At 46.2% G+C, this 27624-nt stretch overlaps 1 protein-coding gene across 10 annotated transcripts in view; it reads right to left on the bottom strand.

The window, feature by feature from the left end:
- Positions 1 to 27624, bottom strand: part of STAT2 (signal transducer and activator of transcription 2) — a 1031780-nt gene that overhangs the window by 348394 nt on the left and 655762 nt on the right. For all 10 annotated transcript variants that reach the window (XM_078689090.1, XM_078689088.1, XM_078689089.1 and 7 more), the window contains one exon: positions 9643 to 9719. In XM_078689090.1, coding sequence (XP_078545216.1) covers positions 9643 to 9719 — 77 coding nt within the window. The remainder of the gene's footprint in view (positions 1 to 9642; positions 9720 to 27624) is intronic.

Genomic DNA, 27624 nt, shown 5'->3' on the forward strand with positions numbered 1-27624 from the left:
GCTAAGGCTGACGCCAAAGCCAGGCAGAAACCGCCATTCAAGTCAGGGCGAGGGAGTCACACGCCAAGATAACCCCTAATCACCCCCTTGGTAACTTGGCACGAGCAGTGAGGCTAAACTCGGAGGCAATGTGTAAAGCATTTGCGCCAGCACACAACAGCAACAACATACTAGGCACACCACAAAAGGAACTCCACACAAGGTTATATTAAAATAACTTTTGTATTGTCAAAACACATCAGATATAGATCACACATGTACATTGTGCCAACTGGCACGGGCAATATTCATAAGGGATTATTTACAGGACAGGGCCACATGGGCCACTGTCAGAAACACTTTTAGAAATAGAAATACTGTCAGAAATTAGAATAAAAGGATATAGAATAACAGTTATAAATCACATCCAGTAACTACTGGGAACAGGTAAGTACCACCTACGCAACCCTAAACACCTTAGGAGAATGTCACGCAGGGGACCAGGACCTCACTGGGACCACCTGTACTAAAAAGAACAACCACCTAAGTATCACACAGCATTTAGGGGGTATAAGCACAACACATTACACATGATGCATGAAAACACATTCAGCGGTGTAGTAAAGGGAAACACATGATGGCTAAAAACATTCAGAGGTGTAAGACAAGGGAAACACATGATGCATAAACCTACACATTCAGCGGTGTTCAGAACAAAGCACATGATGCAATAAAATACATTCAGAGGTGCAGTGCAAGAAGACACATGAAGCCTAAAACATTCAGAGGTGCAAGGAAAAACCACACAATTGCGCAAAACCTACATAAGCCACCACCTGTGGCAGTCCCTAGGCCAACTGGCCTTGTTGGGGCTAGGACGCCCTGTGTCTCAATGTCAGGGGCCTAAACGTGGCAGGTGCCCACTACTTGCTGGGCACCTGGGAACACTCCAAGACCTAAACGGTGCAGCTGCCCACTAATTGCTGGGCAGCTGGGAATCATCAGAAAACTGCGACAGGGCCCTCACTGACCCTTAGGCGCAAACTGCACCCACTGCTGGAGCCACACAGGCTCTGGGCATGTCACGTGCCCCAAACGTTGGAGCCACTCAGGCTCTAAAACAAATAGGCCCATGGAGCCCTCAGGCTCTGAAAGCAACTGTGCCCCCTAGAGCCTCCGTGGCTCTAAACACAAAATGGCCCTCGAGCCTCGCTGGGCTCATAAATCAAATATGCCCCCTAGAGCCTCCGAGGCTCTAAACACAAAATGGCCCCCGAGCCTCGCTGGGCTCGTAAATCAAATATGCCCAAAGTGACGCAGGAGCCCCGCTCGGGGGGCCCGAACACAAGATTAGCCCCTGAGCCTCACTGGGGGCTTTGTTGGAGTCCCTCTCGGGGGACTCGGCATCAGGGGAGGCCCCACGGGCCTCCGAGCACTCTAGAGCTCGCACTGGAGGGGAGGGGCGGGCACCGGCAATGTGCCCCGACGCCCCTCCTCTCCCTCAGGGCACTCACCGGTTCTCCAGACGCGCCGGTCTCTGCTTCGCCCTTCACCCGGGCCCCCATCTCGGGACCCGACGTGCGGTGGTGGCCGGCACCGGCAATGTGCCCCGTGCCCCCTCCGCTACTCCTCAGCTCCTCCGGGGCTCCCTCAGCAATGGGAGCCCCGCACCGGCGGCACCGGCCGCCATCTCCCGGGCGCCTTCTTCTTCTCTTCCCGGGCTGCGGGGCGGGACTTCCGGCCGGTCGCGCCAGGATTGGCCGGCCGGCCAACCACTTCCGGGTCGCTGCGGGCAGCGCAGCGGCCCCGCTTAGGCAGGCAGGCGGGGAATCATTATCCGAGGGGTGGGCTCCCTCGAGATAAATAAATAAAAAGTGAATACGCGGCGTGGGCAGCCGCGGAAGGCCATAACAGCGCTACCACGCCCTGAGGGGAAAATTACAGCGCTCCCAGCGCTATAAATGTAATAAAGCGCTCATAAGCGCTAGCAGCCAAATAAAGCGCTTCCCAAGCGCTACAGGCGAAATAGAGCGCTCTTAAGCGCTGGAAGCAGGACAAAGCGCTCCCAGGCGCTAGGGGGAATCTGAGCCAGTTCTAACATTGGTGGCAGCGGTGGGATCATTATCCGAGGGGTGGGCTCCCTCGAAATAAATAAATAAAAAGTGAATACGTGGCGGGGCAGCCGCGGAAGGCCATAACAGCGCTACCACGCGCTGAAGGGAAAATTACAGCGCTCCCAGCGCTATAAATGAAATAAAGCGCTCATAAGCGCTAGCAGCCTAATAAAGCGCTTCCCAAGCGCTACAGGCGAAATAGAGCGCTCTTAAGCGCTGGAAGCAGGACAAAGCGCTCCCAGGCGCTAGGGGGAATCAGGAAAAGTCAAGCAAAGTCCTGGGGGGATAAGAAGAAGGTCCAAAGGATCCCAGGGCAAAGCAAAGTCCCCCCATCAGCCCAGGTAAGGCAGAGGGGTCCCCCAGAAGTCCTCCAGGCATCCAGGGGCTGGGCAGCGCCCGCCCCTGGTAGATTCAAGTCCGAAACAAGAACATTTTGGAAGGGGACACAGCTCCTTCTTATACAGAGAAAAGTCTTTGAAGTCTTTGAGCAGGCAGTGTGAGAACCAGCTAGAACTGGTTATAGGGAAGTCCTTTCAGTATCAGGGACAGAGGTGACAGTCGCCCAGCGGGGAGGTGGAGCCAGCATTGTGGCAGGCAGGCACAGCCTCATTCACTCCCAGGTGCTATCTCCTCCCACTTCCTTGGCAGCAGATGCTGCCTTTCATCCACGGGCTGATTCAGACAACCTCCTGGGGCTCTGCAGCCCCTGTCACCCTCAAACCAGACAGTCAATCCACAAGCAGGCCCAGGCACTCTGGGCCAGGCTCACCAGCCAATCACACGCCAGGCACAAATTACACAAATATGCCAACTTCTCAAAGTGGCACTTCTAGACTAGACACAATCATGCCGCATACACCATTACGCAGCATTCAATCTCACGAGTTCGCACATATCAAACTCGACCCTGCACTCCCCACACATCAGGAACTACCATGGGCATACATATTCCCCATTCATTCCTATGGGAGAGCAGGTCACTCACCACACATACACAGAGAGCTCAAGCACTTTACACTGTACCACAGTGAAAAAGTGTGCAGAGGCCTAAAATCACCAACACCAGGTCACAGAAACAGGCTAGGAAAAAGCAAAAAGTTTTGGGGTGAACCTGCCAAAAGGGCCAGGTCCAACAACATATATGCGTACTTATGGCCTTATGTACTCGTTAGATGTTACCTTATTAACGTGATGTAGTGTACTTGAACAGTAACAGAAAGGGCATCTACTGTGTGATCTCGACATTTATAGGAGTGTGTATGTTAATGTTTTCTTTACAGTAGAGTTATAGTTCTCACATATATCTACATCTGTGTGGTTTTAATAACATTGTATTTCTTATATGTTCACATATTTCTTTAAGTAATACTCTCCATTTATTTTATAACTTGAAATGAACCCATTTGAATAGAGCTCTACACCTATATTGCAGCTGTATATGTACCTGTAATCATGCATTTAAAATGTGTACTGAAATGCTTGCCGTACTAAAGTAGGCCAAAGGCCTTAAGCTTTTGGATTTCGCAATGTTTCATTTTTAACGTGAATGCTTGCTTTGGATGCAATGCTTTTCTTTCCTCTGCTAGTGAAGTTGCATTAGCTCATGGATAAAGAAAGGCGCATTGTGTGAAACAGATAGTGAGACTCACAAGTAGGATCTCTTGGCAAAGATAAGAGGATTTAAAGAAGGAACAGAGGACTAAAGTCTGAGTGGAATAAGGAGACGGGAAGAATTTAAGGATGTTTTAACATGTAGACCAGTGTTTCCCAAACTGTGGTCCGCGGACCCCCAGGGGTCCGTGACACATTCCCAGGGGGTCCGTAGGCAGCAGTTTTAAAAGCACATAAAGTTTCTTGTGTAATTAGCAGCTTTCCAGCAACAATAAAAGTGTCAAGATCATGCCAGTGATTAATGTACCTGCTGGAGCATGAGGAGAGTTTTGTTCAGTGGCAGCTTTGACTTAACTAATGTAGCACAGAGGGTTAATGTGCCTACTGCAAAGAACGTGTAACATGCATTTTAGAAAAGCAGTATTTTATGTGCATAGGTTCGTGGTTACTGCTTTTGTCACAGAGATTCTTTTGTTACTGTGCACTTCATAAGTGGCAATCATAATCTAGCAGAGGGGCCTATAAACTGTCATCAAAGAGCTGCTTGCAAACTGCATGGTACCAGTTAGTAACTTATGTTTTTCCCAGTTATTCATTATCCTGATGCTGCTAAAAAGATTTATTTGGGCGGAAATACATTTTTAATCTTACTAGCCACTGTGTTATGTTCTGAATCCTGAGTTTGTGCTTTTCCAGACCAAGCACTCTTTAAAAATGTCTATCAGTATGAATGACATGTGAACCTTGTAGTCCCCTTTACCTTATGTAACATTTTATATACACACTGATTTACATGTATGATTCAATGTCTCTATATGTGTGTGATGTAAAGTGCTCTGACACCCTACAATGGTATGAGAGATGCTATAAAACAAATGAAACACATGTGACAGAGGGGCTGTTCCTTCAATATAAAATACTAAGGGCCAGATGTACGATCCGTTTTTATATGCGCGAACGGGTTCGTGAACCTGTTTGCGCATGCAAAAACCTATTGGGCCATGTACATAGCCTATTTCGTGAGTCGCAATTTGTTTGCGACTCTCTAAATAGGTTTTGGAACTTGCTATTTGGAAGGGGCATTCCCTTCCAAATAGGGAGTCTCAAAACCATGTACAAATGTTTTTTGGTCGCAAAACACTTGCAATTACCACCTACTTCAAGTAGATGGTAATGCATTTGCAAATGGGAAGGGGTCCCCAGGGGACCCCTTCCCCTTTGCAAATGCATGCAAAATTATTTTTTAAGGGCAGGCAGGGGTCCCAGGGACCTCTGCCTGCCCTTAAAAAATGAAACTAAAACGTTTCATTTTCTTTTTTTTTTTTTTAAATGCATGGTAAACGGGCTGCACTTTTTTAAAAACTGCTTTCTTTAAAAGCAGTCCCAGACATGGTGGCCTGCTGAGCCCAGCAGGCCACCATCCCTGGGAGGGCGGGCATTTCCAATGGGCTTGCAAATTGCGAGAGGCTCATTAATATTAATGAGCCCCGCAATTTGCGACCCCATTGGGAATCCCAAACAGTGTTAAACACACTGTTGTACATTTCATTTAGCGACTCGCAATTTGCCACTTGCATTGTGTCACCAATTGCGAGGCGCTAAATGAAATGGTCGTACATCTGGCCCCAAAATCCTTAGTACTTTGAGTATTTGTTTTGTGTGGACACGTGTTTTTTTTTTTTTCAATTACTGTTTTAATATTTGAAATTTAACTCATACAAATTGCTTGGGGGTCCCCGGCTTCCAGTGGTGACTCAATGGGGGTCCTCAGGAGTCAAAAGTTTGGGAACCACTGATGTAGACTAAAGGAAAGAAATCTCGAGTGTGGTTGTCAAGTTTGTTTGACGAGGGGAAATAATTGGACGTGACCTGGAATTCTCAAATGTTCTTTGGGTGGGTATAATTGGGTACTACACTTTAGCTTTGTTCAGATTCCCTTTAGTCTCTAAGAGGTACAGACATCTTTGCAACATCTGATTCCCAGGTTTGAATAGGGTTTAGTAGGTTTCAGTAGACAACCTCATGTATAGGCAAGAGTATAGAAACGTTCAATGTACACATCAGACTTAATTTCTCATTCTTTGTATAGCAGCTACCGAATTCCTCATTTGTTTTCGGTTATTGAGGATCAATTTTATATGTTGCTTCGGATATCCTTTAGTGATTCTGTACTTTTATACTATGTTTCTGCGACTGATTTAGATCAGCTTGTGAATTTCGGATAAATCCATACTTAATCCCATCAATCGACTCTGAGCTTTACGTGTGACCAAATGGGTAACACTATAATTTGTATTTTGTAGTTGATCCTAACTCCATTTATTTCTCAGGCACCTAGAACCTTCCATTGCAAGCGGCCAGGAAGAAGGAGTCCATGTTCTATGCGTTCTCAGACATATAACGTAGGTTGTAGGATAGCACTCGATCTAAGTACATATTGATTTGTGTCAGACTGATTTAAATTGATGATTAGAAATAATGAAGATATGCATGAAATTGGCATATGCTATTGCTATAAATGGTGGATTTGTATTATTTAATTGGACGTATGATGTTACAACCGATCAAAATGATCGTGGTACATCACAACGCATCTTTTACAACACAAGTCGTTACCACGACTTGCGCTGTAGGGTGCTGGACTTAGGAATAGCAAGATTTACTATTCCAACTCCAGCCTACGTACAGTAGGGAAGGTGTTGGAATAGTAAATCTACTATTCCTTAGTCTAGAGCGCCCTCCAGCGCAAGTCGTGGTAACGACTTGCGTTGTAAAAGATGCGTCGTAATGGCACTGCGGTGTTTTGACCGCATGGTAAAGGTTGTTTACCATTTAATTTGTTATGTGCTAATCTAAACTTACTATTGGAAATTATTGCTGAAATGTACCACATACAAAATATTTAATTGTGTTACTGTTTTCTACTGATTTAAGAACACTTTCACCCCTGATGACAGGTCTCCCAGGCCTGAAATGCACTCGGGATCAGAGAGCACGGGATTGTAAAGCCGTCTGTTAATGGTGAAATTTAAGGAATGAAGAGATTACACACCTGGAGGTTGTCACACTGGAAACAAAAGACTTGTTGGTCATTAAGACGGATGGAAAAAAACTACGATAATATTGATTAACAGTGGAGACTACTCACAGTACCTGAAGTAGTGCTTAAGGGGACGCTTGTAGTTTTCTATACGAGCATATTGTGTTTGACTTTGTATTGTATTGTATGTATACTTGTATAGCGCGGTCCTGTCACCCCAAGGGCATCCTGGCGCTTGCATCAGCTATAAGTGGAGGATTATACCCACGAGCACACTAACCAGTGACATTTTGATTAACTATTTATAAATTGGCGTACATTGAGGAGTGCACAGGTTTTCTTCTAACAACTGTAAAATAACCCCTTATGACATGTGGCAAACCCTGCTTTTAAATATCAATAAGTCACCCATAAGTACACCTTTGTCGCCCTCAAGGTAGGGTTCTGGATATTTAAAAGAGAAAAGTGCCCAATTAAAATAGGCATGCTCCTCTAGTAACTATGCCTCAAAAGCTATTTTAACGGACAGGGTTGTAGCCCAATCCTAAAAAATGTCAAAGAACATATTATAATCCATAATGTGTAACATTTTGTCAGGAAATGGCTACAAGTCATTCAAAGACTAATTTTCAAATGTATTCTAGGTCCAATTCACTGGTGAAATTAAATGTTTCATAAACATTTAGAAAATTTTACTTTTAGACAGCTACCTTTTTCCTGCCTGAAGCTCCTGGAGGCTAATTTGCATTAGCTCTCCAGCAGCCGCTCAGTCAATACTTAGCCTTAATGAGGAGTGAGAACTGCTCCCACAGCAGGAACAATGCCCTGGATATGTGCGCGTTTTTTCTTCCTCTTGCAGGAAGACCAATTACGGCGGACCTTGTAACTTCATTAACTTGTAAAGGGGCTTGTCCTCTCATAAGTAAATGGTGAGACCCGGAGAAGGCAACAGTTTGTCCCCTCCATTGAGGATGGCACCAAACCTAGAGGGGAGCTACTCTCAACTGCTCATTTCCCTGGCCACACCTGGGTGGACACACACACAAGAGCTCTGCAGAAGGGATACAGGGTTTCCTCATCTTGAAATTTAGGAATAAGGGCACTGTGGTATTGTTTGCAGTAGGACAAACAGGAATTGCTGAAAAAGTGAATACGGTTGATCCCAGGAAATTTTTCCACATTGGATAGGCAGTGTCCAGGAGTTATCTACACACACTGGCTGTTGCCAACCGTATGTGGCACACCAAAGCATATTCATCAAGCATCTCTGAAACTGTGGAACATCAGAAGAGGACTAAACCTACCGTCTGTGACCTGGGAGGATCCCTGGCAAGACCTGCTACCCCCTGTAGTTAGCACTTAAAAATGTTTTGGACTTCTAAGACCTCTGGAGCTAACAGGCTAACCCCCCCCCCCCCCCAGTAAAGGTGTCCGATTTTGATGCATCTTCCTCAGATCCAGCTGACAGCTTCCCCTGCTGAAGGATTTTCGAGCTTCACAAAAAAAGACTCAATCAGGAAATACATCTTTTGGGGTTCACCCTGAAAGGATAGTGTTATTAGTCCTTGAGACCACCCACCAGAAATAACAATTCACTTTCCTACAAAGAGACAGAAGGATTTTTGGTGAGAATGAAATCAAAGGTGCGGCTAAACTAGTGGGTGGGGCGAGTAGGCAGGTGAAAGCTCCTGTATATCACCTATGTTAAGCAAAGCATGCTTTTAACTCGGTATACATTTACAATGATGTGAGTGGAAATGGGAATAAGCACCAGCATATAGCACATGACACAAGATCTAATACAACAGCAAGAATTTACAAGCAATACATTCTGTATTAATGATACTGTGGGAGATAGTGTCTGCTCTAACTTTGGCTTTATTATTGTAAGGTAGGGTGGCACCTTCCTACTCTTTGGCAGAGGTGGGTAAGCCACTGAAGGCTCAAGCCAGATGCCCGTCTCAGGCTCAGCTCAAGGTCCTCTTGGTCCATCAAGTCCAAAATGAGCTGAACTTTCATTTGGTTTCTCCCACTTGCTCATAAGACAAAAAATAAACATTTGATGTAAAACAGGAGAGGGAAAGAGACACCCATCTAAATGGTTGAATTGCATAACTTGAAACCAGAAAACCTAGGCTCAATCCTGGCTTCCCCAAACTGTGTGATCTTAGCCCATTTTATTTCACTGTGTCTCCATTTTCTTTATTATTGCATAAAAGAGCACCTTGAAATATGGCAGTTTATGATATGCACAGTAAAACAATATTCTGTTTGATTTAATAGACTAAAATATTTCTCCATGTATAATAAGAATCTAGGCCACACATAGGATGCACATAAAAAACGAAATACAAAACTAACTTGCCTTTGAGTTCCCTAAGAGTCCACAGCGGAGTCACACATGAATGTTTCTAAGTTTGTGTTTAATGAAAAAATGCAGAGAGATTATATGAAGTACTAAAGAGAAATTACTCTGCATGTTATAACAATATGATAAAATGTATTTCCTTATGATGTTTGTTTCATGATTTACATGCTGAACATGTTCATGGTTTAGCTTGAGCAATGGCTCTTAGAGCCAAGCCAGACCCAAGGCTTGGCTTGCCACGTTAATTTGTTTGCTCTCCCGCCTATACTGCAGGGCCCATTATTCAGACCACATCTGGGGGCATTCAAGGGTCACTAAATCTTTCTTTAAGTCAACCCTCAATATTACCCCCCTCTGCTATCATTTTCCAGCTACTTCAGGTATTAGACCTTGCAAGGGTCAGTAACATACACGCTTACTCTGCTACCGTTCCTGGGGGTCTGGGAATTTGACCAGTGGGGATGCAACCTCTCAACTACGTATCCCTAATATGACTGAAAGCAAAGTCCACTTTTTGAAGGATTACTTACGTTCCTCTGCCTCAAAGGGAGGGGTCTTCTGCTCTTCATCATCACCAGTCAGTGGGGACTCTATTATGTCTGGTTGTCTGTAAAGAACACAAGAGGAGAATGCTCATTTGTGTTAAACCACGTTCAACGGTTAATGATTTGGAGGCTGAATGGGTCTCTGTGGAAGTGGAGCATGGCACTGCGCCTCAACGTACTAAAAATGCTCAAAAGTAAAGATAAGACTTGTTGATGGTAGGCCTTCCATTACCAAATATTCTTTTTAACTGATAGCTTCACCATGAGTCATTTCCTACTGTCCGTTCCTTATAGCTTATAGGTTCCTTTAAGTGTACCTACTACATGCAGTAAACCGGGATACATTCCAAAAAACACAAGCATAAAATCAATAAAAATCCTTACAACCTGCTTTGAAAAGACAATGAAGAAAAATACAAATTAATGGGAAACTCATGTCTTGCTCACCTATAGCAGGGAGAGACCCTTTTGTATCTAATTGTCATTTTATAGCAACAAAGAAAACCTAAATCAAGAGCAAAGAAGTAACCCTAAGGTACAATAATATATGCATTGATCATTTCAGTCTTAAGACTGCATTCAATATCTGGAATGTACTATATAAATATCTGGTGCTAAAGCTACAAGAACCAGTCCAGCACTAGGTGTAGGTGTGTAGACATCACAATTTCGCCCAGGACTGCTAAGAGTGACATTCTGCTCAATGATAAGTTAGCAAGAAGGGGGAAGTACTAAAGTTTGCAGCAGTGCAGAGCTTTGTAGGCAATGACTAAACAATGAACTGTGGAAAGACACAGCTGGAGCACAGTACAAAGAGTAGCAAGCAAAGCGCTCATAGCTGGCAACGAACCTCAGCATTCAACCTCCTTCGATCCTCACTAGCCGGAGCTTTGCTAATACATAACACTGCTTCTCTGTGCAGGAGGGCTATTCTTGGCTAAACATGTCAACGCAAAAGCAAGGCCAAAAGATTTCACATCTTGAGGTGGCCATACTGGAGGAATGCAGCTGATAAAATGTAATCTTGGCTTTCGCTGCAGCTTTAGCTAGTCTTCATTTCTTTTTTTTACTTTATTTTCCGTTACAAGAGCATTTACTACATACAAAGCCAACCTTCAGCTAGCATTCTTAATCAAGCAGAAAAGTTGATGCCGAACCAGAATTTGTCAGATACAGGAAAATGACCCATCCATCCATGTCTTAGTTGACTGGTCATATGCCAGTTCGTTACAGAAGTGTTGCCGATCAACATGATTTTCTGGCAAAAAGGACCAGGTCAATAACCATTTCACAAGGCAAAAATAACTGATGATGCTACGATTTTATCAACACTAGAATTAATTGGACCAAATAATTTGGCCAAATATATATGATACAAGTACGAGGTGCTCACACACAAAACACCGGAACGTAGAGATTTTGGTGTTGCGATTACAAAACACTCAGAAAAATAAGATATCATTGCTTTTTTCTGTGGTGCTGATACGTTTTTTGTTTTAGGCTTACAATTAATGTAAGCCTCAGGCCGACAATCCAGTTTGTATGGGATTTAAACAACTAGCATTGACTAAGGGGATATTTTAATCTAGTCTCCTGCATCAGTAAAAAAACGATGCCCCTCTGTTAGAGGTATACAGGAATAACTGTCTCCTTATTCGCACTTATGGGTCAGGCACAAGGGCATACTCTAACATTAATTCCCTTCAGGGTGAACAGAATAGGGTGCTTAGGCAGTTCTTAGGTGCCCCTCCTGCATTCTTTGGCTCACTCCACCACCCCAGTTCAGACATGGCCATACACAAATCAGTCTGACCCTGTGCCTCGTGGGAACAGTCCAGCCCGAACCGCCAAGCCATGTCTTCCCTGGACCAGAAACAAGCATCCTGGGACCGGTTTCGGATTCATAATCCTCATCAGCCAGGTTATCTTGAATCCAGTGGTAGAGTGAGCAAGGGACCCACGTCTGGGCATACCCTGCCAATTTAGGGCGAACAAAGCGATACCAAAGGGGATTATGGACGGAGCGTTTGAGCAAATCAAACACTCACCCCCAGTCAACTGGTCTGGGTTTAATCCATCACCATTCTTTAGCTCACTCCATCACCCCAGTTCAGACATGGCCATATGCAAATCAGTCTGACCCTGTGCCTCATGGGAACAGTCCAGCCCGAACTGCCAAGCCATATCTTTCCAAATGAGGTCCCACACTGCTACATCGACCATCATGCTCCGGGGTCACATGCTGATGGGACGAGCAGTGTGCGACCTCATTTGGAAATACTATTTATACAGGCTCCCTTGAGCCGGTAAAGGTGACGACTTTGAGATTCCGCACCTGCGCGCCATAAGAGGTATCTGGACCTACGAATATTTTCGGCAGCTCATACAGCAACCCCGTGCACACGCCTAATCCCTGCTGACGAGCGTTAATAAACACGAAACACGTGTCCAGGGATGGCACGCACATCAGTGAATACCCTCAAGATTCAAGACTCGGGTAAAAGCGCACCCGCTGATACCTACTACATCGACCATCATGCTCCGGGGTCACACGCTGATGGGACGAGCAGTGTGCGACCTCATTTGGAAATACTATTTATACAGGCTCCCTTGAGCCGGTAAAGGTGACGTCCTTGAGATTCCGCACCTGCGCGCCATAAGAGGTATCTGGACCTACGAATATTTTCGGCAGCCCATACAGCAACCCCGTGCACACGTCTAATCACTGCTGACGAGCGTTAATAAACGCGAAACACGTGTCCAGGGATGGCACGCACATCAGTGAATACCCTCAAGATTCAAGACTCGGGTAAAAGCGCACCCGCTGATACCTACTACATCGACCATCATGCTCAGGGGTCATACGCTGATGGGACGAGCAGTGTGCGACCTCATTTGGAAATGCCAAGCCATGTCTTCCCTGGACCAGAAACAAGCATCCTGGGACCAGTTTCGGATTCATAATCCTCATCAGCCAGGCTATCTTGAATCCAGTGGTAGAGTGAGCAAGGGACCCACGTCTGGGCATACCCTGCCAACTTAGGGTGAACAAAGCTATACCAAAGGGGATGATGCTATCCTGGATGAAGACGGCTAATAGCCAGAAACCAGTCCTAGGATGCTTGATTCCGGTCCAGGGAAGACATGGCTTGGCAGTTCGGGCTGGATTGTTCCCATGAGGCACAGGGTCAAGGCGGATTTGCATATGGCCATGACTGAACTGGGGTGGTGTGGTGAGCAAAAAAACAATGGATTTAGGCCCAGATCTCTGTACTGGGGTGAATGTATGACATTGTTCTGCATTCTGTCCATCAACTGTTGTTTTTGCACTTATGTACATGGGCACCCTGCACTAATCTAGAAGACCCTTATGGTGATTTTAGTGGTCTTACACCATCCTTAGAAAGCTCTCCAAGTGGTAGCTGTGGAGAGCAGCCTTCAGGCATAGTCCAGAGGGAGTGTAAAGCAGCTTGTTTCACCAGAACATAATCTTATTAATACATATTAAGTGAAAAAGAACCACACAGTGTATTTATAAAAAAAAATATTTATTATAAGACACTCACTAACACACACAGATATCTCCTGGCCGGAGATTTACACAATGCACACCATACTTTACAATAGAAACAGGTAAGTAGCACATATACACAGTGGTTGCCAGGGGGAGACCAAACCATATACTAAAATAGGGGTCTGCGAACCATGACTCCAGTCGAGATTATACCCAGAAGATGTAGAAATGCCGGGGGCGCAAGGAACCACCAGAGGTAAGTAACCAGGAACCCCACGGAGGCCTGTGCAGAATGGTAACACAATCGCAGGCTCAAAACAGTCAATGGGTACGTCGCGATTGCAATTTTAAAGAAGAAGGACCCTTCTCCAGTAGACCCTGAAGAAATCCCGTGGGAGACAGAAGGTTGACGAGCCGACCCAAATGTGAATACCCTAGGAATCAGGATACCTACACCAAGGTGTAAAATGGCGACGGAAACTGCAGTCAAACTCAATGGTGGACTTCAGGAAGATGCCGCTGCTGGAGAAAGCGTAAGTGTCAGGTGGAACCCAACGGTGGATTCAAGATGAGAAGTACCTGCAAGCAGAAGGGACAGAGTCTTTGGCAACTGTCAGTGACCTGGAGGCCCGGAAGACAAAAGCTCACCTAAGTCGGATGTTGCAGGAGAGTTGACAATGACCTTGGAGCAGCAGCTCTGCCGACCAGGCGACTCTGTTGAAGACCAGGAGCCGTTCACAAGCTGTCCCACATCGGATGTCGAGAGTTGAGGGGTTGGTGTCCTTTGGGAGCACGAACAAGCCTTGGCAACTCCAAACAACGTGGAAAGCGAAGAAGGTGCAGTGTCAGGACCAGCAAGGTCCAGGTGACTCACCACAAGCAGGGGAGTCAGAGCAGGCCCTGAGCAATCAGGGAAACCCACTGAAATCAAAGAAGACCCTCAAGAGGACCCACAGGCTGGAGGCACTGGAGTCACAAGAGGACCTCGAGCAGCTCCCCAAAGATGCAGGCCCACTATGCAAGTGATGCAGGACGGACGAAGATCTTGGTCACCGGAGACGCTTGAGGTTGGAGCTATCTTGGTGGACGGGAGCCAACAAACAAGCCTTTGCAACAGCAAGTTGACGCAGTGCACAGGGGTTCGGTTCCTGCGGCTCTGACTAGGGATACTGGCCTAAAACTTGATGAGAAGATTAGCCCGGCCTTGAGGGATGTGGAGAACCACCACCTGTGTTGCTGAGCCTTTCAGAGTCCGTGGAAGCCCAGGATCAGCATACCGGTCAGCTTAGATGCGGTGCCTGCAGATGCAGGGAAGTGACTCCTTCACTCCAAGAAGATTCCTTAAGGTGTCTTGGATGTCCACAGGCTCCTGTATGGAGCACTGGCATGGAAATTGCAGCAGACGAGCAGGGCGACGAGACCAGGAGCAGCAGGAAACTTCCTAGTTGCAGTCTTGATGCCAGAGCACAGTCCAGCAAAGTCCAGAGTGCCCAGACGGTGGAAGAACTGGTATCTTGAAAGGAATCTTGTCCCATGACGAATCTAGAGACCCACCCACAGGTAAGACCCTAAGTACCTTAAGGGAAAGGTTGGGACAATTCGGGTTTTCCTCCCAGGGGAGGGGTTGGCCAGTGGGGAGGATCCTCCCATGTCCTTTGTCCAGTTTTGCACCAGAGCGGGATCCAGCGGTTCCCTGAGTTGGTTTGAACTGGACTATGCAAGGAGGGCACCAATTGTGCCCCTCAATCAGACTGAGTGGCGCTGGCAAGCACTCCCAACCGGCCCCAATACACTAAACCCTGTCTGGGAGGAAGTCACACCTCCCTGTGATAGGCTACCTATTGGTCTGTCTTCCCCTGGCCGAGCTTGGCTCAGCAGCAGGAGGGCAGAATTGTGTGTCTGGCCATCAGCAGCCATGCTGTGCTGTCTGGGTCTAGAAGACTGGTACCAGGAGCACTGAGGGCCTCCTGGAGGAGCTTTACAGTGCATGGAATCATACCTTCCACACAGTTTACGGTGTGAGGGTATGATTCCAACATGTTTGATACCAAACATGACAGGGTTCCTTACAGCCAGTTTAGAGATGGCCATTGCATAATGAGGCATGGCCACTCTTTGTATCGTAAGGGCTAATGCACTTACAACCCGGGAGAATAGACTCTGAAGATTGTAGGGGTGTCCTGCTCATGCAGGGGCCCCTTCACACTTAGAACTGAGCACCCTGACTTCAGGATTGAAAGGCCTGCTTTAAGGGTCACTTATAGGTTTCAAGTGCAGTGTCCTTAGATACAGGGAACCTATATCTTTCATAAGCGGTGCTAGCACCAGCTTACACAGCCTACAATGGAAGGCCTGTAGTTATAGTTTGGGTGGTCCCCCATGGGTGGCATAATACATGTTTTAGCCCATGGGGGACCTCTGGTGTTCCTATGCCATGGGTACCTCAGTACCATATACTAGGGACTTATACGGGCACACCAGTATCCAATCTGGGAGGTACCCAAGTACTTACCATTACCAATTTAGAGGAGAAACCACTGAGACAGGGGTCCTGGTTAGCAGGATCCCAGTCAGTCTAGTCAGACAGAGCATTGCACCAGGCAAAAAGTGGGGGTAACCATATAAGCAGATTCTACTTTCCTGCACTTCCATGCCCTGTGGTTTTCTATTTGGGAGAACCCACATGCATCATTTAACAGGAAGGTCATCAGTGACTGCCTATCATGCGATAGAGGCCAGAGAATCCCCTGGCTCAAATACATAAAGACGGAATTGACAAACCTGGGGTCGCCCTCTTTTCTAATCCCATTGCCATGACTTAACCCGATACGGTCTGGGTTAAAAAGAAACTTTTAAGGTGTCAAGGCACTGCCAAAGGGAGAAAAACGAAATCTAAAAAATTACTATAAGGGAGTATGTTTTGCTCCAAATGACACCAACCTAAGAGACGTACCTAGAGTGGGTCGATAGTACCTGGGACAGATTGCTCTTAATCCGATTTTGGGGGTCGATTATGATGGCGGACGGACCGTCCATAGGGGCAGCGGCGTTCCCTCCGTTGGAATTAGGATGTGACCGCCACCCTGGCGGTCACATACTATATATTTAACATTGCGGCGGGTGCAGCTTTAAGCGGCACCCGCCGCAAAGTTAAAAATGCATGCTGTGTATTTGCATGCACAAAGCGGCAGGCACCATGTGGTGCCTGCCGCATTGTGCATGCAACTGCAGGGGGGTACCATAGGTATCCCCCATGTGCACCCCGCCACCCCCCCCCCCCCTTCACCCTGGGGGCCCACAACGGGCCCCCAAAGCAAAGACTGTATGCCTTTCCAGAAAGGCATTGGACCGCCAGCATCTTAATATGGTTGTTGGTGTCTCGCAGACAACGCCACCATATGTGAGCACTTTTCCCTCCGGTCGCCAAGGCGACCGGCGGAAAAGCGGCGGACTGTCTTGCCGTCCGCCGCGGACCCCCCAGCCATCCTAATGTGGCGGGGGGTTATTTCAGGGAGAATGGCGGACGGATTGCCCCCGCCAGCCCTGCGGAGGCAATCCGTCCGCCATCATAATCGACCCCTAGGTTAGGTTTTGTGAGATGGCATCTCGGTTTCCCTCTTGGTCAATTTGATTCAACTACAATCTTAATATGCCCTTGTGATGAATCTTCCCCTAGAGCCTGCTTCATTTCATTTTTTTAGGTCAATTTTATTTAGTTTTCACAAAAAGGTTTTTAATACCAATTATTAGGGAACAGGGAAGTAGAAAATGTGGTGCCGTCCTGATTTGAAACAACTTAATTCTCCATGAAACTCCATTCCCACTTTACCCCAGTAGAATTGTCTGATACTCACCATCCTGAAGTCACTGAAATCTGGACCCCCATCAGATCCTTGCCCGGCCAGGGTGCTGGCCGGAGTGGCAGACACCATAGGCAGGGAAGTTACTGATTTGGTTAACAGGTCGCTGCAGTCGGGTATGGTGCCGAGACAATGGAAGCAGGCTAAGCTCCTTCCATTATTAAAAAAGCCATCGGCTGATCCACTTACAACAGCCAACTACCGGCCTATCTCCCTGCTATCTGCTCTGGCCAAAGTCTGCGAGAAGGTGGCCTTCCGCCAACTGAATGCTTTTGTCGAAGATTCGGGGACGCTGCATCCAGCTCAGTCATGCTTTAGATCCTCCTATAGTACGGAGACGGCCCTTGTCGAGGTGACGGAGGCCATCAGGGAATGTTTGGATAAGGGTGGCAGAGCGGCTCTGATTTTATTGGACCTCTCTGCCGCCTTCGATACGGTACCTCACCAACTTCTCCTGGCGCGACTAGCATCCATCGGCCTCTCCGGTACTGTGTGGTCTTGGCTGGAATCCTTCCTGAAATCTCGGTCCCAGCAAGTCTGGATGCCCCCGTATTCTTCCTTGGCCAGAGAGGTTCAGACGGGGGTTCCTCAGGGCTCGACACTGAGCCCGCTTCTCTTTAACATCTTCATGACCCCTCTGATCTTCCTGGCCGAAGGACTGGGCGCCAAGATTATGTCCTACGCTGATGACACCCAGCTTCTGTTTACCTGGGACGATTCGAACGTAGGTATAGAAACGGTGAGAGGATGTCTAGCTAACGTATTCACCTGGCTTGCCCAGGCGAAATTAAAATGTAATGAAGGGAAATCTGAGATCATATTATATGGGCAATTTCCCTCTCAGTTCACAGAAGCGCTGTAGCCCCCTGATTTTCCCCGCCCTCTAACTGAGGAAGGCCCAGCCAAGAACTTAGGCATCTGGTTCGGAGGAGACCTGAGGTTTGCTGAACACATAAAAAGACTCACAGGTGTCTGCTTTGGAACCCTCAAGTCCTTAGGCAGATTTTTTCCTTTGCTTTCACAACTGGCTAAAGAAATGGTTGCCCGGGCTCTTATCCTGTCCCGTTTGGACTACGCCAATGCGCTCTTTCTTGGCATCCCGGCATATCTGACTAATAAGCTCCAACTTATCCAGAATGCTGCGGCGAGACTTCTCCTTGGCATTTCTAAACGAACCAGTATAAGATCGCAAATGTCCTCACTTCATTGGCTGCCAGTGGCCCAGAGGGTACAGTTTAAAGCCCTGGTTCTAGTACATGGAGCCTTACATGATGTGGGCTCCTCCTACATTAAGAAGAGAGTGGCCTTCTAAATCCCTCGACGATCCTTAAGGTCGGCTGCCCAGCGATTGATGGCAATTCCCCACTTTCGCCGAGTTAGAATGGGTGGCCAGTCCCTCTCGGTTAAAGCAGTCATTCTCTGGAATGCCCTACCCGTAGCGTTGCGCCACACTCAGGACTTAAGATGTTTTAAAAAACTCCTCAAAACCCACCTTTTTAAACAGGCCTATTAAATAATTTTTTCAAAGCTATGTTTTATTGCTTCGCGACAGGATACTCAGGAGTAGTTGTGCGCGCTATAAATCCTGCTATAACATAACTGTGTTATTATTTGTTCCTTTTTAAAATTTGCTATGAACAGAAGAAAATCCTTGTTGTTCTAATCAGTGGGGCTCTCTTTGCCTCGCGGACACCAGCAAATAAGCACTTCTTTGGGGCATTTTGAGCCACTTTTTGCTTATGAAATGATTCTGTGTAGTTTTAATGAATTTTTATGTCTCTGTTTCATGTTTAATCACAATTGCTCTTTGGGTCTTGCATAACTTTGTTACTCTTTACCTGTTTTTATATCAGTTGGATGCAAGAAGGAAGGACTCGAAAAAAGCCAGATAGGTTGTTGGACGTATTGAGGCCTGTCATAATTACTCTACTACTGAGCCTATGTTTTGTATTATTTTCCGATGTTTTTGTATGTTGTATTTTGCACAATGGAATGTTACAAGTTTATTACTGATGTGATTTTGATGTACTTTTCTGGATACGGTGTGTAACCGAAACAACGTTTATTTGACAGACTTATTTTTCTCAAAACACAGAAGATGTTCATGGCTCGGTTTTGAAAGACTACAAACTATAGGTACACATTTTTATCATTAGCTACAAAAGTATCACCATTTAGGAAAAATGTCGCATAAAGGTTTGATTTCAATCGGATTAGTACTGCTTTACAACCTGTTTAGACATACTCCCATTCTTGAGAGATGCTGGAATTATGGTATTAGGAGATAACTTGTTTTGCCCAGGGCTGGATGGATTGATAAAATGCGGGCACTTGGGCCACAATTCCTGGATAAACAGGCAAAGACTTAACTATTAGACAAACATTTCTCCATTTTGATTTTAGGGTCTTAACAGTCTTTGTTATAATTTATGCTATGTAAAGTGTGGAATGCATTTGAGCTTTCCTTTTTAGCTTCTAAAATACCTGGTATCCAACAAAAAAGTGCAGAGAATCCAGGTTAGAAAGATGAATTCTGAAGTCAGCACTCACAGTTATAAAAGTGAGCAATTGGAAAGCTGTTCTGTCACAAATGCTTTGAGCCAGCATGAAAATCAGAAGAAGCACGTTAAAGGCCAAATTACTTAACTTTGGTAATGCCTTATCTGGAAGAGACATGATCTAGCTGCAGATTCCTTACCTTTGAATTTTCCAGGCGTCAGGTTGGATTCGGAAGACTTTTGCACGAGCAATACCCTTGTGCACCGGTAGGTGGAGTCCGTTGACTCAGTGGGATGTCTGTGGTGTGCATTCTGAAACTGACATCTGCGTCACCTATATAGGTGCCACCTTGGTACGCTGAAGTCAGTTACTTTTCACGACTCTCCATGCCAGGAGTGCAGAGCCATGAAGTGCACATACATTGCGGTGTTTAAAACAATTAGGGCCCCGAAAGGGAACAGCCCTGACCCTAAAAACCTGTCTGCAGTGCGGGGAGGATGGGTAGGTCGGTATTAAATCTGTGGCAAGATTATATCTACAAGATAAGGCGTTACCGAAGGAAAGTAACTTGTCCATCTGATACAGACATCTAGCCGCAGATTGCTTATCTTTGAATAGATAGCCAAGCAATACCATCGCCAGAGGAGGGACTGCAGACAAGGTTAGACCAGCATGTCCTGCAGGACAGAGCTACTAAAAGCTGTCCCTTCGGACTTGACTGTCGTTTGGTAAACGTGTGCAAGGATGCCCATGTTGCTGCCTGACAAATGTCAAGGACTGGATCGACACTTTGCAATGCTGTGGTAGGAGCCGTAGCTCTGTTAAACGTGTGCAGATATGCCCGCGTTGCTGCCTGATAAATGTCAAGGACTGGAACTCCACATTGCAATGCCGTGGTAGTGGTAGCAGTGTTAGCTCTAGTGGAATGAGCCCCAAAAGCCTTTAAGAGGCTGCATTTTGGTCAGAGCAGAGAAAATGTTGATGCAGAGGATGCCCCATCGCGAGATAGTCCTATTCTGCAACACACAACTTTTCTTTGATCTAACGTACCCCGCAAATAGTTGCTCATTCACCTCGAACTCTTTAGAACAGTCAAGGTAGAACGACAATGCTCTTTTTGGGTCCAGACGGTGGAGTTGCTCCTCTTCTTTAGAGGGGTGCTGAGGAGCGTAGAAAGTAGGCAAGGTGACTGACTACCCCACGTAGAATGGTGTTACCACTTTCAGTAAGAAAGAGGCCCTAGTGCAGAGCACCAACTTATCAGGGAAGATCGTCAGGTAAGGAGGCTTGTATGACAAGCCTGCAATTCACTCACCCTCCTGGCAGAAGTTATTGCCACTAAAAAGTCTGTTAGCTGGTAAGCATCCAGATTAGGCAGTTGTGCGGAGGTTCGAACACAGCACCCATTAGGAAGATAAGAACTAAATTAAGGTCCAACTGTGGTATGATGAAAGGGGCAGGTGGGAACATATGTACAAGCCCCTAAAAAGCCAGTTTACAATAGGGGATTTAAATAAAGAGGGTTGGTCTGGCAGCCTCAAGAAGGCAGACAAGGCCGAAAGGTACCCTTTAAGAGCTCCCAGAGCACATCCTTTCTGTGCAAGGGTACAAAAAACAATAAGACTTGCAAGAAGGGAGCAGAAAGAAGATCAATAGATGTTTCTATCCAATATTTTACAAATTTGTTCCACCGGCAGGAGTATTAACCCTGGGCGGGTAACTCCGCTCCGCGAGCGGACTTTGCAGAGATTTGCCTACTCCATGCTCCGTGGCGAACACGGACTAGGCAAAAAGTTAGCCGCTCCCTGCCCTCCCCATATCATTTAAAAAGATTTAAAGAACGGACTTACCTGTCTTTCTACCGCCTCCCCTGCCTGGCCGCTCTCCTTCCTGCTCCTCTTCTCTTGCGTCGTCAAACATCTTTAAAAAAAACAAAAACACGTTGTACGTGTTGCGCATGCGCAAGACTTATAACGTAGTGTTTTTTTTTGTTAAAAAAGATAGACGACGCGAGAGAGGAGCAGGAAGGAGAGCATCCAGGAAGGGGAAGTGGCAGAAAGACAGTTAAGTCACTTCTTCATATCTTTTTAAATGATTTGGGAGTGGGGAGGGAGCGGACCGGAGAGGCACTATGCCAGCTCCGCCCACGGTTAAGGCTTATACATTCTTGGTAGAGGGACGTCTGGCTGTCAAAATAACATTATTGACTTCAGGAGGAAGGTCGAATGCTAGCAACTGATGCCGCTCAATCTCCCCGCAAGAAGGCATAGGGTTGACAGGTTCAGGTGGAGGACCCTCCCTTGCTGCTGCAACAGAAAATCCTCCCGAAGAGGCAGGCTGATCAGAGGATCAATGCTCAATTGGAGAAGCTCAGGATACCAGACTCTCCGTGCCCAGTCCAGAGCCACAAGAATGACTTGGGCCTGGTTGCTCTCACTGGCTCCGCAGGCGTGGAACCCGATGGAGTCCCCTCTGAGCCTCCGGGGCCCAGAGGCGCGCCAGGAGGGTTAGGTCGCCCAAATATGAGGCACATGGCGTCATAAAATTCTTTAAGCTGGGGGAGGGTCGCTCGGTTACCCGAAAGGCAGGGAGGCAATAAAGCTGACCCAGGTGTAGGTTCTGCAGAACGAGGCCTAGAGAGTGGAGATTCCTCCGTCACATCAGCCAATTCAATGTCTTTTGTTTCTTATGCATCTTTCCTGACCGGCCCGATGACTTAAGAGTGGGAGGACGAGGACTTAGTACTCCTGATGATGCCCAGACCTTCCTCTCGAACTGCACCGACACTGCCGGGGCGAACAGTGCGGAGCAGAGCGCCGGGCTGCAAGTAGCTTTAAGGACCACTTCCTCAAAGCTTTTGGAGCCACAGCCCGGCAGTTGGAGCACGACTTCGAATCATGGTTGCGCTCCAAGCACTAGAGAAAAATTAAGTGTGAATCCGTCATCGACTTGATACAATGGCAGGCACCACATGGTTTGAATCCAGAAGTCTTCAACATGTTGAGAAACGTACACACTAAAAATCGTTGCCAAAAATGTTGAAAAGGAAAATGCTACTTACCAGTATGCATCTGTTCTTGGCATGTAGAGCTGCAGATTCACACACTATGCATAGATCACCTTTTGGTGTTAGGCTTGGATGTTTGCGGTTTTTATTGTCTTGGAACAAGTCTTTGGAAGTCATGAGATGGGTGACTCCTCTGGACAATAGTGTGCATGGGCATCGACCCCATCTTCCGATTGTTTTTTCACCAAGAAGCAAATGATGGAGTTTTGTGAGAAACAGAAAGAGATGTCCATGTATGTTGTATCTAATTAAGATAATACTGGAACAGATCAAGGTAGCCGGGGAGGTGGGTGGGTGTGTGGGCGTGGGTGAATCTGCAGCTCTATATGCCACGAACAGATGTATACTGGTAAGTAGCATTTTCCGTCCGAGGCATATGTGCTGCAGATCACACACTATGCATAGATTGCATAGCAGTACTGTCTCTAAGCAGCCACCACCAGTATCTGTTGCAGTAGTCTGAAATAGTGTTTTGAGTACAGCCTGGCCCACACTATCTTGTTGTTTTGCTTGCAAAGCTGCACAATAGTGTTTTGTGAATTTTTGCCGTGTTGACCATGTAGCTTAGGGAATGTTCCCTAAAAATGCGATTGAAGTCCCTATTTTGCAAGTAGAATGGGCTTTAGGGGTAATAGAAAGTGATAGAAAAGTGACAGAAAGTGATAGCAAATTTGTATACATTTGACAATCCACCTTGCAATTCCAGACTTTGATATGGGATTGCCTTTATGTGGTGGGGAAAAGGAAACAAAAAGCGGTTTTGTTTTGCAAAAAGGTTTTGTTCTGTCACTATAGTACAGAAGTGCTCTTTTTATGCCTAGTGTATGAAGAGCTCTTTCTGCTACTGTTTGTGGTTGCGAGAAGAAGACTGGCAACTCTACAGATTGGTTGAGATGGAAGGGAGAAATAACTTTAGGAAGGAATTTGGGATTTGTTCTGAGAACCACTTTGTTATGATGGAGTTGTAAAAATGGTTCTTGAATAGTTAGTGCCTGTAGCTCACTGACTCTTCTGAGAGATGTGATAGCCACAAGGAAAGCGATTTTCCATGTAGGAAATTGTAGCCCACATTTATGTAGAGGTTCGAATGGAGGACACATTAACCTAGTGAGGATGATGTTTAGATTCCACACTGGAGAGGGTGGTATCCTGGGAGGAATTATTCTTTTGAGACCTTCCATAAATGCTTTAATAGCAGGTACCCTGAACAATGACAAATGTTGTCTATTTTGTAGGTAAGGTGCTATGGCAGTGAGATGTAATCAAACTGATGTGTATGCTAGATTACATCTTTGAAGATGCAGCAGGTAACATGTGATGTGTTGAATGGACGCATCTAGAGGTACAGTATATCACAAATCTTTTCCACGTTGCTGCATAGCAGGTTCTAGTGGTGGGACGCCTAGCCTCTTTGATAACGTTCATACAATCAGGTGGAAGATTGAGGTATCCAAATTCTAGGACTTCAGGAGCCAGATCGCTAGGCTGAGCTGTGCTGGATCTGGATGTCTGATCTCTCCATCGTTCTGTGTTAAGAGTTGTGGGAGAGATGTAGTTTTTCGTGCGGCACTACTGATAGTTCCAGCAATGTTGTGTACCATGGCTGTGTGGCACATGTTGGAGAAACTAGTATCAGTGTTAGTGAGTGTTGATGCAGCTTGGTACCACTAATGAAATGAGTGGGAGAGGCGGAAAAGTGTACTCAAATCTGCCTGACCAATTCATCCATATTGCATTGCCTTTGGACAATGGGTGTGGATATCTGGTGGCGAAGCTTGGGCATTTTGTGTTTGAATGTTTGGTGAGAGATCTATCTCTGGATGCCCCCACATTTTGAAAAACGGTTGAAGGACTTGTGGATGAAGTTCCCACTCGTGAATCTGTTGTGTCTGACGACTTAACAGATCTGCCATCTGATTTTGTATTCCTGGAAGATGTTGGGCTAAAAGGAATATGTTTTGAGGAATAGCCCATCTCCATATGCTCTGTGCTAGTTGAGAGAGCTAGGAGAAAGTGCGTCCACCCTTGTTTTTGTAGATAATACATTGCTGTTATATTGTCCGTCTGGACTAAGACAGCTTTGCCTGATACATGTTTCTGAAATGATTTTAATGCCAGAAAGATTGCTAGTAGCTCCAAATTATTGATGCGGAGTAGCTTTTTCTGAGGTGTCCATTTGCCCTGTATAGTGTGATGCAGTAGATGAGCTCCCCAGCCGGTGAGCAATGCGTCTGCTGTTAACACGATTTGTGGTACCGGCTCTAGGAACGGTTGCTCTTTGGAAAGGTTTTGGGTAATCCACCACTGCAGAGAGTGATGTGTGCGGTCGTCCACCAACACCAGATCTGTTAACTGACCTTGAGCTTGGTTCCACTGAGGTGCCAAGCATTCCTGTAAGGGGCGCATCTGGAGTCTTGCATGAGGTACTATGAATATGCAAGAGGCCATCGTCCCTATTAGTTGCATAAACTCTCGAGCTGGAAGTGTGTGTTGCAGTTGGAGTTTTGTTATAAGGGCTTGCATACCTGCTATCCTGGCTGAATTGGGATATGCAAGGCCTTTTGAGTTGTCTATTGTGGCACCTAGATATTGTTGGATGCGGGACGGAGGGGGGTGAACTTTGGGAGGTTTATTGTAAACCTTAAGTCGTGAAGTAGTTGGATTGTGGTGTGTGTGTGATTTACACACTGGGTATGCGACTTGGCTTTTATGAGCCAGTCGTCCAAGTATGGGAAGACGTGAATTTGTTGTCTTCTTAAGTGGGCTGATACCACTTCTAGACATTTTGTGAATACTCTGGGTGCTGTGGTGACCCCGAATGGGAGAGCCTTGAACTGGTAATGCTGAGCGTCCACTACAAATCGAAGATATTTCCTGAGAGCAGGGTGAATGGGAATGTGGAAGTAAGCGTCCTTGAGATCTAAAGTGGAGAGGAAATCGCCTTGTTTGATTAGAGGAAGGACTTGTTGAAGAGTGACCATATGAAAATGGTCTGATTGTATGTATAGGTTTAATGGTCTGAGGTCCAAGATGGGTCTTGGAATCACAAAATACAGGGAGTAAACCCCTGTGTTTTGATGGTGCAGGGGAACTGGTTCTATTGCCTGTTTTTGTAGGAGGGAAAGCACCTCTTGTTTTAGAAGCGTTAAATGCTATGTTGAATTTGGACGCTGTTTGGGTGGTATGTTTGGGGGAGTTGAAGTGAGCTCCAGGCAATAACTGGATTGAATGATTTGTCTCACCCACCTGTCTGTGGTAATGGTGTTCCAGACAGGTAGGAACTGTATCAATCTTCCCCCGACCAGAGTAGAATGGTCCGGGGGGGGCGGTGGTAAGTCATTTTGGAGGTGGAGGTAGTGTGAGTATTGGTAGTTTTGCCTCTACTGGTAGCTAATATTGCCCCTATAGCCTCCTCTGTAATAACCTCTGGTAGAGGAGTTCTGTGTGGGACTCTTATAGGAGGTGGAGGCGTATTCTGTGTTAAAGCGTCTAGAGGTGCCCCTATAAGAGGAGCAACGAAGGAGGAACTTCTGGGAGCTTGGGATTGCAAAGCTTCCATTGATTTGGCAGTACCTGTATCTTTATTCATCTTCTCTAAAGATGAATCTACAGTAGGTTCAAATAGATGTTCCTGGTCAAAGGGTTGGTTTAATATGGTAGTCTGAACCTCTGGTTTTAACCCTGAAATCCATAGCCAGGCATGCCTGCGTAAGAGAATACTTTATTAATAGCTCGGGAGGCCGTGTCTGCCGCATCTATAGCACATCGAATGGAGGTATTGGTTATTAGTTTACCTTGCTGGATGAGATCATTGGCCCTTGTTTTTTATTGATCTGGAAGGTGTTGTCGTAGGGTCTCTAGTTCGTCATAGTGTGCCCTATCGTACCTAGCCAGTAAGGCCTGTGTGTAGGCAATTATCCATATGTTGGATTCTTCTGATGCTGTTCTTTTACCAGATGCATCCAAGAGTTTAGACTCTTTATCAGGCGGTGGAGCATCGCCTGAGGTCTGGGAGTTAGTCCTTTTCCTGGCATTGGAGACCACCAAGGAATCGAAGGGAAGCTGGCCTTTAATGTAAACAGGGTCAGTTGGGGCAGACTTGTATTTCTTTTATAACCTGGGGTTAATGAGGGTGCTGGAGATGGGATAGGAGAGATGTATTGTGGAGGAGGAGGTGGAGAAGGAATCCTTAAAGGAGAAGTAGCAATGTCACTCTTCTTTAAAGGAATTGGAGGTGGTGTAGGTTTATCTAGTTTCCTTTTCTTGGAAGGACTTATTCTAAGATGACCTGTTCCTGGGTCTATTTCCAGAGTTTTTTAGGTTGGATCAGGTCAAAAAAGCTCCTCTTCTGGAGTGTGTTCTTTCAGTGCCGATTTTTTGTGTGGCACAGTTTTTGGAGTTGTTTTATGCTCCTTATTGCAATCAGGAGTGTTCTTGGGTTCCGAAGGTTTGCTTGGGGTCTTTGGAACTGGTTGTTTGGTTCCGATGATTTATTCGGATCCGAAGTGTGTGTGCCAGTCGTCTTTGGAACCGGTTGTTTCTTCGGTTCCGATGATATTTTCGGATCCGAAGGTTCATTGGTAGTGGTTTTTGGAACCAGTTGTTTCCTTGGATCCGGTGATTTTTTGGGGGAGCAGCCATTACAACGCGGGTTTTACCACGCGTGCTTTTACATCGCATGCTTTACAACGCATGCGATGTTACAACACGTGATAAAACAACGCATACCATTACATCACATGCGCTATTACAACGCATACAATGTAATGGGGGCGGGGTCGGCTATCCAAGTTGTTGTGAGGAAACTTAGGCTGTTTCCTCACAACGACGAGAAACAATCAGGAAGAAGGAAGCAGGATCCGACAGTGACGCTGGAGAAGAGGGAGGTAAGGGGGCTTGTGCATGGGGTGGGGGTTACCTTTGTAGTGTTTAGGGTACTGTATAAGTAGTGTGGTAATGTTTGTGTTGTGTGTGTGTTTTTTAAAAACCGTTTTAGTGCGTGTTGTAGTGTTGTCGTGTTTGTTTAG

This window comes from Lissotriton helveticus, chromosome 1_1 (genome assembly GCF_964261635.1).
Source record: "Lissotriton helveticus chromosome 1_1, aLisHel1.1, whole genome shotgun sequence".
Classification (NCBI taxonomy): Eukaryota; Metazoa; Chordata; class Amphibia; order Caudata; family Salamandridae; genus Lissotriton; species Lissotriton helveticus.